The sequence below is a fragment of the Podarcis liolepis genome, assembly GCF_965112155.1.
Source record: "Podarcis liolepis genome assembly, chromosome: 1".
Taxonomy (NCBI): Eukaryota; Metazoa; Chordata; class Lepidosauria; order Squamata; family Lacertidae; genus Podarcis; species Podarcis liolepis.
Genome location: NC_139554.1, coordinates 105537292 through 105557227, shown reverse-complemented (window position 1 = coordinate 105557227; position 19936 = coordinate 105537292). Strand labels below are relative to the sequence as shown.

General features: G+C 43.6%; 1 protein-coding gene across 2 annotated transcripts in view; it reads left to right on the top strand.

Annotated features, from left to right (window-relative positions):
* The first annotated feature begins 804 nt into the window (after positions 1-804).
* Positions 805-19936, top strand: part of ACVR1 (activin A receptor type 1) — a 71602-nt gene continuing 52470 nt past the window's right edge. Inside the window, exon 1 of one of the 2 annotated variants that reach the window (XM_083494300.1) lies at positions 805-887. Coding sequence is in view for 1 of the 2 variants with exons in the window: in XM_083494298.1 (XP_083350424.1) it covers positions 1757-1764 (8 nt within the window). In the remaining variant the exon portion in view is untranslated. Of the gene's footprint in view, positions 888-1267; positions 1765-19936 lie in introns of those variants that run through there. The other variant, XM_083494298.1, reaches the window with a different exon arrangement.

Sequence of the window (19936 nt, the reverse complement as noted above, 5' to 3'; positions counted from 1 at the left end):
GAATTTCAGCTCCTGCCACCCTGCCCTGAGGGCCCCCTTTGCTGACAGAAACAGGGAGAGGCAGCCCGCTAAGGCTGGGAAGGAAGGGAGCCACGGGGGCAGCGTGTTTCTCTCATCCACACATGCAGAAACTCAGGCGCAGGGATTGTTTAAATAAAATATAATAAAATGCCTCATAGGAATATATCTTGTTGAAGAAATCTGCTGATGTTACAAACTGAAGCGGTAAAAATCTTTCAAGGGTTACAATACAAGTCTATACATCAGCTGAGAAGCAAGTCCTATTGAATTCAACGAGGCTCACTCCCAGGTAAGTGAATAAAGAATTGCTAGCAATGTTCACTATTTCCAGTGTTGTTTCTAAAAAATTATGTAATTCTGAAACACTGAAATGTGAAATAGCGAACCTGGGACCGCCTGCCTGATGCTGTCTACCGCTGTGCTATGCCCCTTCCCCTAAGCTACAGCTTTCCTTAAGATAAATTCCTATTAGAACAGGTATTTAAATTAAACAGTATAGGCTTCAAATTGTTCAGTAGTTTAAACAGTGAAAAATATAACCTCAACTTATTCAAACCACTCATACACAAGGCTCAGAAAGCTCCCCCCCCCCTACGAAACATTTTTTTTTCTACGTTGGCGAGACAGGCCAAAGGTTTTCTTTTTTAAAAAATAAAAAATGTGATTGGAACTCGCGGTCTATTTTTAGTGGCAAAGCTCATCCCTGAGATGTACTAAGAGTCTCTGATCATGTGCAGTGTGCTGTTCTCTTACAACTGAACCACCCCATCCGTTTCCTGTGAGACACGGGTGTGATGACGGCCTAGCAGCCTGGATCCGACCCTTCCTGAATGCCCGATCTTTCCCCCTCGAGTTGCTAAAAAGAGGTTTGTGCGTGCGCGTGTGTCTGATCAAAACACGGCTAGGAAGAGCGATGGGTGAAGACTGTGGTGCCGCGTGGTCCGTTAGGGCAAGAAAAAAAAATCGTAACTTAAGAGGCGGCTTGCATGCGCTTGCTTGATTTTTTTTTTCTTCCAAAAAACCGAGCCCGGGCCACCCGGGTGGCTCCCAGACAGGTGTGGGGGCATCTGCGTGTGCCCTGTGGGCGTGCCACGTCTGGGTGTCTCGTGCGTGCCCGCTGGGGCCGGGTGTGATTCCCGGCTCGGTCCTGCAGGGGGCGAGACGGGGCGTCTCTGCTCTGGCGCCTGGATTTGCGCCGGGAGGAAATGATGTGCCTGGCTTGCCTGGTTAATTACAGCTCCAGACTCCCATTGGCAGAGCAGGGAGCAGCCACTTCCTCCTCCCTCACTGCAGCTGTATCCCCGGCTGAGTAGCCCCTCCTCCTCCTCCTCCCTCCCCTCCTCGCCTCGGCTCGCCTGGCTGCCTCTTCGGAACTTTGCGCCTGGCTCGCTCTTCGCTGCCAACTTTTCCCCGTCGCGAGTCGACGGGAACTTCTCCTCCTCCTCCGGGCTCCCCAAAGGCGCCGCTGCGGGTAGCTCAGGCATCGCCGGAAAGGGGGCCGGGCGTTGGGAAGATGCGGCCGGGCGCAGCGCCGTGATTACAGCGCGGGTCTCCGGGAAGGGGTTGCGCCGCCGCCACCAGCCCTCCTTGCAGCTACAGCCGGAGCACCAGCAGCCGCTGCAGCAGCAGCAAAAGCCCATGGACGGGAAGTTCCTCCTGCTCCTCCTCCCTTAGGATCCCTGGGGATCCCGCGCCGCCGCCTCCCCCCTGCTTCTTCGCCTTTGTCTGCGGCGCTATGAAGAGGTGAGTGGAGCTGTCTGTCTGAGCGGAGGCTCGCCCTTTGGATCTCACTCCCGCCCCAAATCCAGCAGCCTCTCCCTCTTCACTCCTCGGGGTCCAAAATGCGTCCTTTCCCTCCCTCTCTCCCCCACGCATGGGTCAAAACCCGCCTCCTACTGCGTCTCTGGAACTGTGTTGGAGACGATTATTATTTTATTTTAATTTTTTTAAAAAAGATCTCGATTTCCAACCCCCTTCCTTCTTACGCCGTTTGTTTGGAAAAAAAACACGAGCCCCCCTTCTTTATATATATATATAAATATACGTAGAATTTATTTATTTATTTTTAAAAACCAAGCCAGGAACTCGATTCGGAATACTGTACAATAATGTGCGGTTCATGCAGTGCCTGCTCCTGTTCTGTCTGTGTAAATGGGCGTTTCGGACGCGCCTTTAAGAATCCTTCCAGAAAAGCTCCCAAAGCCAATAATATTACATCTGAGCTCTGCTTCCAGAGGCGGAAACTTAAGAGGAGATTTGAGGTGGGGGGAGGGGGCACATCCTTTAATCACTTCTGGGAGGCAAGCCTCTTCTGGTGCAGGGAGAAGAGGAGGGGGTCAGGGAGGAAAGAGAATCTGTAAACTTTCCTTGGCTCCCTCCCTCCTTTCCTGGCTATAGTCTTCCAGCAGCATCAAAGGCAGGAATGTGGGATTCATCTTCAGATGCCCACAGGGCAACTGTGGTTACAGATGTTACTCATTACCTTGCCAAGTAGAAGCCCTTCCCTCTTAAGCTGCAGCTCTTGCAGGAAAAGAGAAAGAGAGCAGCTTGGCAAAGTCATAAATAAAAATGGAAGGGAGATGGATAATTTGGTTTGAAGCAAGAGCCTTGCTTTATTTTTATTTTTGAGTGTGTGTTTGGACTGGTCTTTGTTGTTAAGTTGCTGGTTGATTATACCTCTAAAGTGTTTGGGAGGTGCCCAAAGGCTCGGGTACCTTTTTTTTATTAAGTTGCCTTGCCTTTTATTTGTTGCTTTGGAGGTGACTTGCACACCTTAAAGAACCGGGTACATTAAAAGCTTTGATTTAGTTCTCTGAAGAACATAGGAAGACTCGTTCTGTGTTTATTTTTTAAAAATAAAAAATAGGCCTCTTTGTTGGCATCTTTTACTTGTCTGACTACTCTCTTGGCTCGTGGTTTCAGTTGGTGAAAGAAATACTTAACCCACAAACAGGATGTTTGGCAGTTGCTCCCTTTCCAAATCCTATGGAAAATGTTGAGGTATGAAATTGCCTACTCTGTGGGGGAGTCCTTTGTTTGGTTTATTCAAATAAAACAAAAATGAAAAACAGTGCGTTGGTCTGTACAGCCAACCCACACATTTAGAGAATTCACATTGTCCAGTTCTGCAAAGTTAATTTTGGCTTTTGCGTGTGAAAGTGAGACAGTGCACAATTCCCCCCTCCCCCTTTGTCAACAAACAAACTAAGAGTTAATTGTTAAAGAGTACTCGGCCTCCTTCACTAGAAGGAGAGGAGGGAAAAGAGAGAAGTCATTGTATGTCTATTTTGTATGTATGATTTTAGGTTTCACTTTTTCATGTTGTAGCTTACATTTAATGTATATTTGCTGCTGATATATAAACTGTTTGCTGGTTGGTATGTTGTGGCATGAGCTGAGGGCAGGGCAGCAGCCTACTTCAGGCTTCCTCAACCCCAGCCTTCCAGATGTTCTGGCCTACAACTCCCATGATCCCTAGCTAGCAGGTCCAGTGGTCAGGGATGATGGGAACTGTAGTCTCAAAACATCTGGAGGGCCGAGGTTGAGGAAGCCTGGCCTATTTCATCAGATGCACTCATGCTGATTTAAAATATTACTTTCTACAAAACTGCCACAGTATGTATTCATTTGTAACATATAATATGCTGCTGTTCTGCCAGTACCATATTGGTTGTTTCTTTGCTCTGAACGTTATAAATGTTTGGTGGTAATGTGCATCTTATTGCAAGTTTGTACATTTGAAGAGCAGTGATAATCTGTAAGTATAATGAAGGAGGACTTGGCATAGCCTAGTTTGATTCTGTGCATCTCAAGTAGTTGACCTTGAGTAACACAGGTTAACCCTGTTTTCCCAACCTTCCTCTCATTAACTTAGAGCAGCACCGATGTTGACATAAGTGGGAGAGTCTTGTCTAGTCAGAGTTGTTGACAGTCTGCTCCCCACTTTTTGTCATGGCCTAAACATCTATTTATGTCCTTCCCCATGCAGAACGCATGTGTGATTTTCTAGCTGTGTGTTTGTCAACAAACCATAGAGGTCAGTCCGTGGAGCTATGTTGGTAAATGAATCTCATCCCTAAATAGTAGTTCTGTTTTTTTAAGCACTCTACGGCAGTTTAGGTTTATTAGAAATACTATTTGCTTGCTCTCCAAAAGTTTTAAGGAAGAGTGTATCTGGAAAGAAGGTGGATGTTCCACAAGACAGCAAGATAGTTATCTAGTTGTATTTGAGAATTTGGGCCTAGGAACAGGCCGGCATCACATTTTGGGGCCTGATACAGAAAGCCACAGAGAAATTGTGGTTACATCCATTGCTGCAGGAGTATCAGAGGTACTTTTTGGCTGTTTGTGACGTTAGTGGTGGTTGATGGGTGCTGTTTCCGCTTCACCTCTCCCCTTTACAGAAACCACTGTATGAAGATTCTAGAGCACTCACGCAGGACATTGGAAGTGGTAGCTGACAAAGAGCAGCAAGGCCTTGGCTATGTGTGCAAGCTGTGCGCAGTTTCAATATGTTGTGGTGGGACTGCAGTATACTTCAAAGAGCTCAAAGATAGTCTTTTAACTCAAAACGGGGAGTGTGTGTGTGTGTGTGTATGTGTGGCATTTAATTTTTTTAAAGACAAGGACCAGAAGTCTGTTATTTACACACTCAATTTGTTTGTTAATTTGCAACACGGGCGACTAACCTTCAGCTACCCAGGTGTTGGTGATCTATGACTCCCATCACTCCTAGCTAGCATGGCCAGTAGTCAGAGGTGATGGGAACTGATCAACAACTGGAGGGCTACACAGGTAGCCACCCCCTTTCAGAATATGTATACTGCACCCTTCATAAGGTGCAGAGGAGTCAAAGGTTTTATGCATGGGCTGTGTGTGCATGTCCAGTATATTTTATGGCAATCAAGATGGATTGATTTGCAGTCAGGCTTCTCATTTTAGAACTCACATTTTTCCAGAACTTGTACTTTCAGAGAGGAGGGGTTGTCTACTTGTTCTGGGCTTTGGAACAGAGCCTCTCCAGTGTAATCTGATAACCCACCCCCTGAATTCTCTGGCTTGGTGAAAGAATGAGATTGGTGATGCCCACAAATTATGGAGGCGATCTAAGCCTAATCCTGTGTTAGCCCAGATTCCCACTATATGGGTATAGCATATTATAAATTTATGGGAGTAACTTGATACATATAAAATGTGGCTGGTAAGAAGATGGAGTTTGGCAGTCTTCTCTTCTTCCCAGGAAGTGCACAGAAAACAGACAATCACATAAAGCTATATCACAGTTGGTTTTCAAAGTGGACCCATATGACCATCTAAGCCTTCTCTTTTGCTTACGGTAAGTGGCATCTGTTGAGACACTGCAGGCCTAAGCATGGATTTGGGAGGCATCCATTTAATTGAGAAGACAAAAGGCTGCTAGCTGCTTGTGCTGTCATCTGCTTGTAAGATGAAAGTTTGGCTGTTTAGAAAGTGTGTGAGCTAGTGCCGTGCTGAACCTTAACAGAGGTTTTCTTTCATCATTCAAGAGAGGTTGCGGGGATGAAACATACATGCTTTTTTGGGGGGGGGGAGTGTGGGTAACACTCTCTCTTTCTCTCTCAGTAGGCTGGTCTGAGGAGGTTGCATTTACCAAGGTGATCAAGGGACCTGCCCTGTTGTTGTTTTCATTGAGGAGCTATTTAGGAAAGCCTCACACTCACAGCAATGGGGAGCTTTCTGCAAGCTGCCTCCCAGCCCAGGATTTTTATCTGGTATGATTCTTTGAGCACACAAATCTCGCTAGTCATGATGGCTAGAATACCAGTTGATCATGAATGGCGAGATTGCTGCTGCACTCATGTCTAGTTTGAAGGCTCCCATAGTCATTTGTTTCACCATTGTGGAAACAGAATGTTGGACTACATGGGCCTTTAGCTTGATCCAGCAAGGCCCTCTTTACGTTCTCAGTTATACATGTGAGCTGAAAACTGGTGTATGTGGCGGTGAAAAAGAGAAAAAGACTTGCAGTGCAACCTTCCCTCCAAGTGTTCCACGGATGTAACTCGCTCCACGTGCAATTCTGAGGCTTACTGGGGATATAGATCCCATGTAGCTTACAATCAGTAAGATAACTGGAATCTGAAATAACAATTTTCTCCTTCTGTGCGTTGTTTTGGGAGTTCCTTCCCCTTCCCCTGATCCAGTTTGAGGGGCAGGTGAGAGAAGGAGAAGGTGAAAAGGCTTGCTCCATTAGAAGAAATCCGTGCATGGGATTCGACTAGTGGGACCAGTTGGTTAAATTTGGCCCTAACATATTTATTATGGCATAAGCTTCCATTTTCTTCTTTGTGTGCCTCCCCCCACCCCCGCAAGAGGTCCAGAGGGCGGCAACATGAGAACGGACCTTTTCTGCAGCAACTCCCTGTTTGTGGTATGCTCTCCACAGGGAGGTTCGGCTGGTGCCTTCATTCTACACCAGGCAAAAATATTCCCCCTCAAACAGGCCTTGGGCTCCTATACCCTTTTAAGCGTGTGTTTGGGAAAGGAAGGGGGTTATTGGTTTGTGTGTCCCCCCCTTGTATTTTATTATGTGTTTTGTGTTTTTATCTTGTATTTTTATGTCATGAACTGCCCTGAGATTTACAGATGAAGGGCGGTATACAAATTTCAGTATATAAGTGTTGTCAAATCCTTAGCTTACCTTGGTGCAAAGGGTGGGGCTATTGTAACAAAAACAGGATTGTACCCCAGATTTGAAATACCAGCTAACTAAATGTGTGCACTCAACGCAACCAGATAAAGTCATCCCAATTCCTGACGCACTGTGTCTGCCTACCCTACTCCCAAATTCTTCCTCATGTTTCCTCAGTCCTTAGGCCAATATGTGCCCAGATTCCGTTATCTTCTGCTGCTGCCTCTGTGGTCATTAAACCTATCCTTGTTTTTATTCTATCTCTGCACGTGTTTGTTGCCTCTGCCTCTTGGGAAGCACAAAGCCGCTTCCTACTAGAATCTTTGGGGCAATAAAGATCTCCTTGTGATTATGGGAAACCTGTCTGCAAGATTTGGTTGTGAGTTGGATAGAGCAAGTGCAACATCTGCCCCCACCCTCCACTGCCCTGCACAGTGATGATTGCTTGATTACCTTCAAAATCACCCTTAGGCCTGTTTGGAAATTGATCCTTTCAAGGCCTACTATTTGATTAAATTATATACAACTGCAGTGAAGTTAAACACAAGGGATATACGCTTCTTCTTGGTAGTCATTGGTGTTTGACAGAGAGAGACTGAAACCAGGACAAGTAGCTTACAGATGAGGCTAAAATACAAATCAAGGCTTATTTCCCGTGAACCATTGGTTTGCAAGATTGCTTTTTGATTGCTTTGATTGCTTATCTGCTGTCTCATGGAAACTGTGATATATAAAAAATCCCATTTTTTGTCAGTTTGCATGTGTCTCCCTAGTTCTGCATGTGTTTTCTTCCGCGTGAACTTTTGCAGAAATGTATTTAACAGCTTCATATTCCCCCTATCAAAACTGATGTCTGGTGGCTTTTGAGGTCCCAGGCGTTTAGAGAAGGTGATGTCAGACAGATCGCTTGCTGACTCAGTCCTTGTTGCAAAGCTTATGGGAAGTGTTTTGAAGGATGGCGTCTCATAAGTTACTTTGACCCCCCCCCCATCTCTAAACAATTATCTAAATGATTTTTTTTATATAAATGATTTGTATTAATTTTCCAGTATACATTTATAATATCCAATCTAAATTTATCACATATTTTCTCTTTTGGACTTCCTTCAGCCTCTCTAACATTCATCCATTATTCAATTTTTTAATTACACATTTCCTAATTTTTATATTGCATTTTATATACCTTCACCCTCTTATTTTTCTTCAACACAGTATTCCTCAAATATTCACAGAGCTTCTTGAAATCCCACTAGCGTTGTTTGCTCATCACATATAAATCAAATAATCTGAAAATTTTCCCTATCTAAATGATATTTTTGGGAGATGTGGCAAAGCCTTTCTGAATCCATTTGTACTCCTGCCTTCATCACAAAGTGGTGGTATCTGTGACTTGCGCCTTGGACGAGGGTGGTTTTGCTTGTTGTTTGTTTGTTTCCCTCTAGGCAGGGGAGTTTGTAACCTGCCTTGCCCAGAGTTGCCCAGGGGACAAAGGTGCATGAAGGAAGCAATGTCTGGCCTGATGTCTCCATGAATACAGCTACTTCTCCCTGGCAGCAATTTAAGTGCCTGCTGTAGCTGCTATGTTTGTGCAGATCCCCCTTGGGAAGCAGTGGCTCTGTATTCCTTGAATGTGCCAAGTTGAATACAGTTACATACACTTCAGGTTACATACGCTTCAGGTTACAGACTCTGCTGACCCAGAAATAGTGCTTCAGGTTAAGAACTTTGCTTCAGAATGAGAACGGAAATCATGCTCCAGTGGCACGGCAGCAGCAGGAGGCCCCATTAGCTAAAATGGTGCTTCAGGTTAAGAACAGTTTCAGGTTAAGAACGGACCTCCGGAACAAATTAAATACTTAACCAGAGGTACCACTGTATTGCTTTCTCTCCCTCCAACCACTGCCCCCCAGGCAGCTTCAGGTTAGAAAGGGCTGAATCAGCCCCTGAATTAGCACATTAGTGTCTTTAATGCGTGTCTTGTCTGGCAGAGAGCAACCAAGTTACAGAACCTAAACGTGAGCCCCAAACTTAAATGGGAGTTTCAGTGGCCATGTTTGCACATAACGATAAGCCAGGGGTTGTGGCTTAACAATGGTTGACCATGAATGAGTAGTGTGCCTGTTCACACGGCTCGATTGCTCCTGCTTCACTCCTCCCCTGGCACAAACAGGACACCTGAATGGTGGTTTGTTTCCCCCCGAGAAGCCATGGTTCAGAAGCTAACAACAAACCAGGGTTTACTTTTCCATAGCTTAAAGTCTTAACTGACCTGCTATGGTTATAATTAGCTCTTTGGTTACCAAATCATCACAGTTGACATTGTACAAATTAACTCATACTAGGGATTGTGAGTTTGCTACCCCCCAAGTTGTTGTTGGACTCTTGCTAACATGTCCAGAAGTTGGGGGCAGTGGGAATTTTAGGGTGCCGCTATGACTTCCCCAACCCTTTGCTGGGGCTTTGTGTATCTTAAAAGCAAACCAAAATAAGTGCGAAATTCTGTACCAAGAAGAGTTCACTTCTGTGGTCTGTATGAATTATTCAACTGAAGTCAATTTACATTATTATTATTATTACCATTATAATTTTATATATATATATATATATATATATATATATATATATATATACCATTTGCCTGACAAAATGGCTTCTTTTTCTCCTAATATTTCTCTTAATTCCAACTTCACATTATTTTGTTCGCCCTTTCTAGTTATATGTATGGTGTTGAATCCCCTCCCCCCCAAAAAAATCTCTCTGACTCCTGAGTTTACAGTGGACGCTCTCTTAAAAACCAGAGTTCTGTTTTGTGGGTTTTCTGTGCTCCCATAAAATCACCATCACCAGTTTTATTTTAGTGCCCACACTTCACCCTGGGGTCCCTGGGTGGGTTACAACAATTTAAATCACAACATTAAAAAACAACAACAGTTTAAAACAAATTAAAATTTCAAGAATAGGGTGGGTCCTAAAAACCTTGGGTTTAAACAGCCAGGGTAAAGAGTTTTGTCTTCAGCATTTGCGGAGTACTGAATAGTGAAGATGACAGGCACACTTCTGTGGAGAGGGAGTCCCAAAGCTTGCGGGCTGCTGTGGAAAATGCTTCCTCTTAGCCCATCACCCCTAGCTTCTTAGGACACTGCTGTCTATCAAGATGGTCTCCTGTGCTGATCTTGAGAGGGAACAAAGCCATCTTTGAGATATTTGAGGCCTAAGAAATTTTCGGCTTTAAACCAGGATGGATTTGATTTAAATCGAATCGACTTAAATCACAATTTAAATCACTAGTCAGTAAGACTTGATTTAAATCTCTTTTTTTTCTTTTTGTTTTTTTACAGAAAGACTCATCCTTGCTGGTATAATCTTAATATGTACAACCAGATGAAGGTTTCATTGTTGTAATAATAAATTTTCAGAGTAGTTTTTACAGTTGTATCAAAAATTACTGATTTGATTATACTATTAGAAATACATAATCATGAAATTATTGTGAGGTTTAATAAGTTAACTGTTTATATTTGGACACCTTTTCTGCTGTACTTTATTGGAAAGAGAAAAATAATCATTTCCTTAATAACAATTTAAACTAGTTAGCTAAAACATTATAGCATATGTATCCATGTTTGTTAGCTGATGTGCTTAAACATTAAAAAAAACACCTTAGACTGAGTTTTAGCACACATGAGAAACTTAAAACAAATTCTTATTTCCTTATGAATAGCCTTTGGACTATAATGTAACTTAAAAAGAAAACTATGTTTAGAAAGATTTTTTTTTCTACCAAAAGCATTTTATTTTAAAAATCTGATTTAAATTTTAAAAAATCCGATTTTTTGATGATTTTTCATTGATTTTTATCCACCCTGCTTTAAACTCTTAACACGAACACATTTGAATCGGGACCAAACTACTGTCCTAAAACAGGGGTTATACGAGATCAAAATAGAACCCCAGCCAGTAATCTGGCTGCTGCATTTTGGGTCAATGCTGAGTCATCTTCAAGGGCAGCCCCCCATGTAGAGTCATTGCAACAATCCAGTCTTGCCAGAGTATGGAGTGCAGTGGCCAAGTCGTTTTCTGTTGGAAAGGGGCTGTAGCTGCCAACATCGGAAGAGCCTTATTGGATCAGGTGAAAGACCCATCTAGGTCAGCATCTTGCTCTTCCACTGGTCAGCCAGGTACTTATGGGGAGCCAGTGTGCAGGACATGCTTACAACAGCCCTCTCTCTCCCCACATGTGCTTGCCAGCACTGCTTGTGACCGTGGATGCAGAATGTAGCCATCATGGCTAGTCGCCAGTGGAGGCTTTATCCTCCCTAAATTTGCCTGATCCTCTTTTTAAAAGCCACCCAAGTTGGGTGGCCGTCACTAGCTCTCTTGGAAGCGAGTTCCATAGTTTAACTTCACACTGTGTAAAGGAAGTGAGTTCACACCCCTGTCCTCCCTAGAATTTTAGCCTGCTGGGTTCATCCCAACTGTCCTCCATGGAGTTGTCTGGGCATATAATAGAGACTGGAAGAGCTGTATTCATTCGTTTGTAAAGGGAGGAAATGAGGCAGGCAGTTGACTTATCATCTATGGTCAGAGCAGCAATCTGAGACAGGGCTTTGGGAGAGATTTTCAGCTGGAAATGTTGGTGGGCAGTATGGAGACAAAAGGGCAACAATGATCTGTCCTTCGGCCTGCGCTGTTTAAATCGGAGACCTGATATAGGCGGGCATAGGTGGTGCTGTTCTGTTCCCCAGCTCACTAGTATATTCTTTCTCTCTTTTTACCACCCTCTTAATTGGTGACTAATAAATAGCCTGTCAGTCTCGTCTTATTTGCTTTTCGGGCTTTAGGCTGCCAGATTTGAAAACCAGTCGGTCTGAATGCAGCAAATCGGAATCTGGCATTGAATGGCATTTTCACACGCTGCAGAGCAAGGAATCTGTCCTGGCTCAATCAATAAAAATTGAATTGTCCTGGGGATAGGGCAGTGGTCAAGCGTTCTTGACCTGTGTGGTGGCGGCGGTGTTTTCAAGATTCTGAATTGAAACAGAAGCACTCTTGTCCTGCTTAACACATTTGCAGCTTTGATATCAGAAATTGTAAGGCTCTGCTCCTATCAACATTCCTGGTGGGGTTAACTTTTCCAGTTAAGACTGATAAACTCCTTGCTTTGTGGAGCTTTTCAGTGTACAGTGGTACCTCTGTTTAAGAACAACCCTGTTTACAAACTATTCGGTATATGAACTCCGCAAAACCAGAAGCAGTGTTCCGGTTAGTGAACTTTTCCTCGGTCTACAAACAGAAGCTGAACGGTGGAGGGGCACTGGCGGCGGGAGGCCTCATTAGGGAAAGTGTGCCTCAGTTTAAGAACAGCTTTGGTTTAAGAACAGACTTCCGGAACGGATTAAGTTCATAAACCTAAGTACCACTGTATTTATGGTTTCCTCCTGAGATGAGTTGAATCTGCTCAATAAAGCTGGATTTTGCATCTTTTTAGCAGCTGGGAGAGAGAGGACTGGCTGTGTGGAGCCATGGTAAGAAGGGGTTAGATTAGGAAAAGCCTAATAAATGTGATTTATTTAATTTTTTTAAAAAAATCACATTGTGATTTTTAAACAGTTGAAATAAGTGTTTAGTCATGGCAAGCTGGTGATCCATGTTCATGTGAAGCTTTTTAATTATTTTTTGGGGGAAATGCTCTAGTTTTTGCTCTTGTTGTAACATGCCAGCTAATCTCCTGTAGCATTAATGCACGTTATTTATGGGCAACATCTCACTCACCCTTGATTCTGAGGCACTGTATGTATGTGATCCTCTGCTTTAATTGTGGCATTTTGAATGCATGCTTCCTGATTTAGGTATGTTTAGAAATGGTTCACCTTGATCACGCTGTATGTGTGTGTAATATATGGCTTTTCTCCCTTGAGTACCTCAAGCAAAAAGCACACTGGTGTAATATAAAACCCAAGTTTCCATCACACTTGGGCACATTGGTTAACTGCTACTCCTTCCCCTTTTCTTCCTAAAGCTGGAGGCCAGCTTTATCAAAGTTAAAGCTCAAAAAATAAATGCGTTTTTAAAAGGCGTTGGAACACCAGGAGGTTTGGCGCATGCCTAAGCTCAAAGGAGAGGTGATGCCATAGCAAGGGTGCTGCTCCAAAAAGGGTCCCCCCCCCAGTTGCTGCCAGCCACACTCACATAGGCTTGGGCACATCCCGGGAGGGTCTAACCAGCTGATTGTAGCAATCAAATGGGACAGTGATTGAACGGGGCAGTAAGGCAGAAAGCATGTCTTCAGGAACCCTGTGTAAAATGCAGTTTCATTTTGCAGGAGTTGGGGCTTCTGGAGCAGCTTTAAGGGCAGCCCCACACAGAGCGAGCTTCAGTAGCCAAATCCTGAGATTGCTGGTATGAGCCATAGTAGCAAAGCTCTCTTGACTCATACTGTACAGTGGTACCTTGGTTTGCAACCATTTTGGATTACAACCGTTTTGGATTACAACCACGTCAAACCTGGAAGTGCGTTCCCTTTTTTTTGGATTACAACCCCTTTGGGGAGGGGATTACAATCCATTTTTTTTGGAGGCCCCATTGGCGAAAGCATGCCTTGGGTTACAACCTGTTTTGGTTTACAACTGGACCTCCGGAACGGATTATGGTTGTAAACCAAGGTGCCACTGTATATAAATGTATATGTAAGGGTTGATATTTGCTTCCCAGGGATAATTGCCTGCAAAAACTTAACATACAACTTTGAAAGTGTTTGGTTAGACCAGGGCTTCCCAAACTTGGGTCTCCTGCTGATTTTGGACTACAACTTCCATCATCCCTAGCTAGCAGGACTAGTAGTCAGGGATGATATGAACTGAAGGCCAAAGACAGCTGGAGACCCAAGTATGGGAAACCCTGGGTTAGACTGATTTTTATATTCTTTCATTGACCTTGAATCCTGGGTTGCCTTTCCATCAGTGGAAACACTCCTCACATTTATAGACTCTTTTCTAGTGGAGGCTTATACTGGAGGGAGGAGATAACTTTTATTTACCGTATTTTTTGCACCATAACACTCACTTTTTTCCTCCTAGAAAGTAAGGGGAAATGTCTGTGCGTGTTATGGAGCGAATGCCTGCGGGTGGCGGGGGGGATCTGCTGCAGTCGTGAGCAGAGGATACATAGTTCCCCTTCCTTCCCTCCTCCGTGGTTACAAAGCATGGATCCACATGGATCCTCAGGATTTTTGCATTGGGCTACTCCAAACTCACTGTCAGATCACATGTCTGTGGCCACAGCATGAACCACAAAAATCATACATCCACTATTTCGTTTAGAATATTTTTTTTTCTTGTTTTCCTCCTCTAAAAACTACGTGCGTGTTATGGTCTGGTGCGTGTTATAGAGTGAAAAATACGGTATTTAGTTGCCTATTCCCCCCTGTAGCCCCCAGCATTGCCTTCCATGCTATTTCAGAGGGTTCTTCCAACCATCTGGAGCAAACGTCCAGTGTGTGGTGTAGGGGGACAGGAGAAGACTCTTGATCTCTTCAGCCAGCTGGAGCATCCCACTAGGAGAAAGCTGCTCACAGGAGCTTACAGCCCCAAACCTTTGTTACTTATTTTAACATTAGGAAACTGCAGTTTTTAGAAGTGGAAAACTTTCCATTTAGACAATAATAACAGGAAAATGCCCTTCTAATCAGCAGTTATAGGAATCGATGGCTAGATGGACAGCTTCTCTTAGAAGAAAGGTTCCTGATGAGAATAATTCAACGACGTGTCATATGGACTTTTGGTGGTTGCAGGTTGCCGTTTATCACTTGACAGCTGATTGAAAAGTCACTCTGGGTCACTGGCTGCCTAGTCATCTGGCAACTGGTCATCTGTAGCCTCCGGCCATGTGTTGAAGTGAATTTTGCCATACTGTATTTCCATAGCAGGTTGAAAATAAGGATTAGCGAAGATGGGGCAAAATTCTTTCTTGGGTCCATTGGAACACTAGGTGCTTAATGAAACAAAAACAATGTTTAATGTCCTGCCACAAACAAACATTGATTGTAAAAAAGGAGCAATAAGTAGACATGAGCCCACCAACTATTTTTTCCAGGTTGCCAGCATTTTATTATGGGATAAAGATGTCCATTCAACCAGTGAACAGATTTCTTTTTTTTTAATGGTTCCTCTTCCAAACATTTTGCTCTGGTACAACTTTTCATATCACTGAAATTAGCACTACTGAAACAGATTCTCTTCTTACGGAAATGGGTTGGTAGTTCTTCATGTACATAACTATTCTTGAATGGTGGTTACTATACCGATTGTTCTGCCTTCTGAGTTGATTTATCAGTCAATGTTTGTGACCGCTATTGCTGGCAGCCAAGCCTCTGTTCAGACATTCAGAGAATGCACATGGGTGCAAGCTGTATTTGTGTGGAGTTGAGCAATGTCAGAATCCTCCCCATGATCAGGAACCCTGCGCACATGTTGAGCTTCTCTCACAAGTAAAAACTCAAGAGGGACAGGTAGGTGTGTGTGGCATGGAGGTGGTTGTGCCTGTGTGCACAGCTGTGCCCCACACAGTTTGAGCACTCTAGTGTTCTTTTGAATGCTTGTAGGGAGGCCTGTTGTGGTTCTTGGCACCTGATGGCACAAGCCACAACTGTTAAGGTAATAGCACTAGTATTCTTGAACTCTGGGGCTGCCAGCAGTGCCGTACTGCCCTGTTTTAAACACAAGAGTGATGATTTATAATGTAGCAAAGTAGGCAAGAACTGTCGTAATAGCGCACCAAATTACGGTATACTATGAAAAATGGCATTTGATACGAGGCTCATAGACTTGGTCGTTCACACGGCCCCTCTGAATTGTTGCTGATGCGGCACTGTTTTAGGAATTGCGAACTGTATGTAGTGGAGATGGGGAGCCAAGGGGTTTAACGATTGAATTTGCCTGTATGCATATTTAGCATTTCGAAAGGATTTTAGTATTTTGGTTTTCTGGAGCTGGATGTGACAACTCCCGAGAAAGGCAGAAAATGGTAAGGTTAATCTTCACACATTTGCAAATGCCAGTGTTGGTTTTGCAAAGATGGCTTTTTTAGCAGCACCAGGAGCACATCAAAGAAAGCGGTAAACAAAGAGGGTGGCAGCAGGAAATTTGATTGTTTTGAACCCACACTAGAAATGTGATCATGCCCTGGCACGGATGAGGTGCTTCTGTCTTAATCACAGCTTTGTGTTTTGGGTGGGATAAGGGCTGTGCAGCCACACTGTACAAAGCAAGTTGGAAACCATAATCCAGACACACGGGGCATGCTGGGGCATCCTTGTTAGAAACCAAAACATGTTGTAACACTGGTGCTCTCTAATTGTGCTTGCATATAGCTGAGCTCGGTGGTGAGAACAGGCCCTTAGGCCTTGTCTGAGTTACAGCTATAACTGAGTCATGAGATCAAGTTTCATCACAGCTGTCTGTCCCTCTGACCAGGCTGCTGCACTGTTAAAATGTGTAGTGCAAGGGAGCCTCTAAAGAGGTATGCAAAACTTTTCCCTCTTCTCTTCCCTTTCTATTTTTTTTGCTGTGCATGCATTTTCTTCCTGCTTCAGTCTGGCTGCAGGAGCCAATTGTGTCTGGAACAACAGAGTCTCTTTACAGTATGCTTTTAATTCAGCTACGTAGGTTTAGATTTCGAACTTTCACTGTTAAAGTTAGTGGAAAGTTCTATAAGAGTTGCTTAAAAGGTCTGGAAGAGAGGAGGGGAGTTTTGTTTTTCAACTCTTGTCATCTAAGCTCCTCCTCTGAAATAAGAACAATATTATTATTGTGCAGAAGTGATCTTTTACTAACACTGAATCAATTTTTGTCAGGAAGGATGGGGGACAAAGTTTCTAAACAGACAATGCCCAAGAATTCATTTGAAAATCGAACTTGAGAGGCATAAATTAGCTCCAGTTTTAAAATATGAATCTATTCACCGTGTTTCTTAATAGGTACTTTACCTTAGTTGTTCATGCTTCCTGTGAGAATCACGAAGGTAATATGAGTTGGGTAAGGTTGCTACAAGTTGCTTAGACATTTGGGTGCGTTTCAATTTTCCGCAGTCTCATTGCAGTGGTGGATCGTGCTTGGCCACCTGGAGGACATGCAAGGTGTGAACTTGAGACATGTCTCCTCTGGGGAAAATCTGTGAATGTGGGATGCTGAAATAGGGTTAACAGTCATGCATAAGTGAAAGTTTAAGGATTTTAAGTTTAAGGAGAAGTTTAAGAATGTGGAATGCATAGGATCTTTTATTCAAGGGCTCCATGTCTGATGACCTTTGATCTTCAGTCTCTCTCTCTCTCTTTCTCTTTCTCTCTCCCCCCCCCCCAGCCTCTTCACCTTGACATAAAATCACCATTGTGCTCAAAGCACTTTTCCCAACACAATTTTACTCTAAGAACTGGATGAGCAGCACTGAGTTGATATATTGATGGTTCTGAATAGCCAGTAACCACTGGGTTGTTTTTTTATTATTATTAAAATACTCATATACTCCCCTCTCAGAAAATATATCCGTAGTGTGCAGCAATTATAAAAACATGAAAAAAACTTTAGAAGTAATACAAGATCATTGCTAAAATGACAGCTTATTCAATTAAAATTTTAAACAACTGCAAAAGCCTGTCAGCAATAAAGCATCAAGAGATGCCCAAAATGCAAAAGAGAGACAGTTTTTAAGGTGCCCTTGGACCCAAGATGTTCAGGGCTTTGTATATCAACACAAGAGCCTTATAATAATAATAATTTATTATTTATACCCTGCCCATCTGGCTGGCTTGAACCTGGGCTTGTAGATACAAATACACTAGATGAAAATACCTCATGGTTGCAAAATTATATATTTGTATTCCATGTTGTACCCCTTTCCTGTCTATTTACAAACTCTGAGGTTGGCTCTGATGTATTAGAATTGGCAACACAGCGGCGCCTGCTCTCTAGTTGTAACTCTGCTAGAGTGGTAAAAGGGCAAATACAGTGGTACCTCAGGTTTAGAACTTAATTTGTTCGGAGGTCTGTTCTTAACCTGAAACTGTTCTTAACCTGTAGCACCACTCTAGCTAATAGGGCCTGCCGCTGCACCGCTGCGCGATTCCTGTTCTCATCCTGAAGCAAAGTTCTTAACCCGAGGTACTATTTCTGGGTTAGCGGAGTCTGTAACCTGAAGCGTATGTAACCCGAGGTACCACTGTAATCCATTGTTAACTTGAGCATGCTTGTTTAGATGTGAGACTGCAATTCTAACCCTGGCTTGGCTTGGTTTGGCACAATCCTCTCTACTTTTCCTCCCCTCTCCAAAAAAATTCCAACTTTAAATCAGGTGCTAGGTGTGCTTTAAAGCACTTACCTGTGCAGAGCTTGGAGTTGTGGATTCTTAAACGGTGAGCTGGCCCCTGGGTATGGAGCATTTGCACACCAGCCTGACTTTGTTCCAGTTTATAGACTGCTGTTGTCTCAACATCTCCCCCACCCAACCAGGAAATGGTTGTTCCATTAAGAACCCCCCTCGTTCTGGCGGTTCCCTCATTGCGAGAAGCAAAGCTACAGGGAACCAGGCAGAGGGCCTTCTCGGTAGTGGCGCCCGTCCTGTGGAACGCCCTCCCATCAGATGTCAAAGCGATAAACAACTACCTGACACTCAGAAGACATATTCAGGGAAGTTTTTAATGTGTATTTTTGGTCTCTCTGGAAGTTGCCCAGAGTGGCTGGGGAAACCCAGCCAGATGGGCGGGGTACAAATAATAAATTATTATTGTATTATTAGTTTTGAATTATACTTTGGGCTGCACAGAACCTTGCATGGGTTACATACATACATACATACATACATACCCAGCATCGGTTGTTTGTGAATGGGAAAAAACCTGTGTTGTGCATAAAAAATAAATACGAAGGGGGTGTTGTCATGTCCCTGTACCTTGGGAATAGGCTGTACTATGAATATTGCATGAACAGTGGTACAGCTTTTGGGCTGCTTCAGTTTGCAGATCTGGCTTGAGAGAAGCTCTGATTTTAGGAGTTTTATTGTACAGCTTGTTTGAGTTATGCTGCTGGTTTGCATGGGATTTTGGAAGGGGAGGTATTCGTGTTGTGGACGGTGTTGCATCTGTCAGCAGACCATGCAGAACTGCATTTGCAGCAAACTATTACAGTAGGATCTCCCGCCAGAGATGTCTCAGCCCAATAAAGCATACAGCTGCACTTCATTTGATATTTTATGGAGAGTGGGATATTATGTCCAGAAAGTTTTTAAGACTTTCCTTCCCTGCTGCCACCCTAGAAGAGTAGCTGAATTCTTGGAGCACTTTATAGAGGGACTTATGCAGTGCTATTTTTCTAGAAAAAGTGGTGCAGGAAGTCACCACGAACACCTGTCTTGTTCTCTTAGAATGGCAATGATGCCCACCTGAGAACTGAGTTCTAGAAAGTTCCAGCTGAAAAAAAAGCCATTTGTATTTGTTTGAGTTTGGGGGAAATTAAGCGTATATATATAGATACGCACAGGACATATCTTTTGCCTCCTCGACACACTTTTCTACTTCTTGGGTTTTGCTATTATACTATTTTTGCTGTACGTTAAGACATTCAGATAATTAGTTTAAAAAATAATACAGTGGTACCTCAGGTTACATACGCTTCAGGTTACATATGCTTCAGGTTACAGACTCCGCTAACCCAGAAATAGTGCTTCAGGTTAAGAACTTTGCTTCAGGATGAGAACAGAAATCGGGCTCTGGCAGCGTGGCAGCAGCAGGAGGCCCCATTAGCTAAAGTGGTGCTTCAGGTTAAGAACAGTTTCAGGTTAAGAACGGACCTCCTCAATGAATTAAGTACTTCACCTGAGGTACCACTGTATAAGGATTGTATCAGTTGAAAGTCTCCTTTGTGCTATTATGTTAGAAAGGCAGTGCGGTGTAGTGGGCGGGGCCTTGGGCTTGCGCAGCCATGAAGCCTGCTGAGTGACAACAAGCCAGTCGCAAGTCCCTTAGCCCAATGTACCACACAGGGTGGTTGTGAGGATACAGCGGGATAATCCGCATGTGCACCATCTTGAAGCTCATTGGGGGGAAAAAATGGAAAACAAATGCAGGAAATCTTGAGAATCTTTTCATCTCCACGTGAGCATTTCCAGTGCTTGGTGCTTACTCTGTGAAACATACGCCTTCTTTCTGCGCTGGTCATTTACACTTGTTTGATGCAATTATCAACTGGAATTTTATAT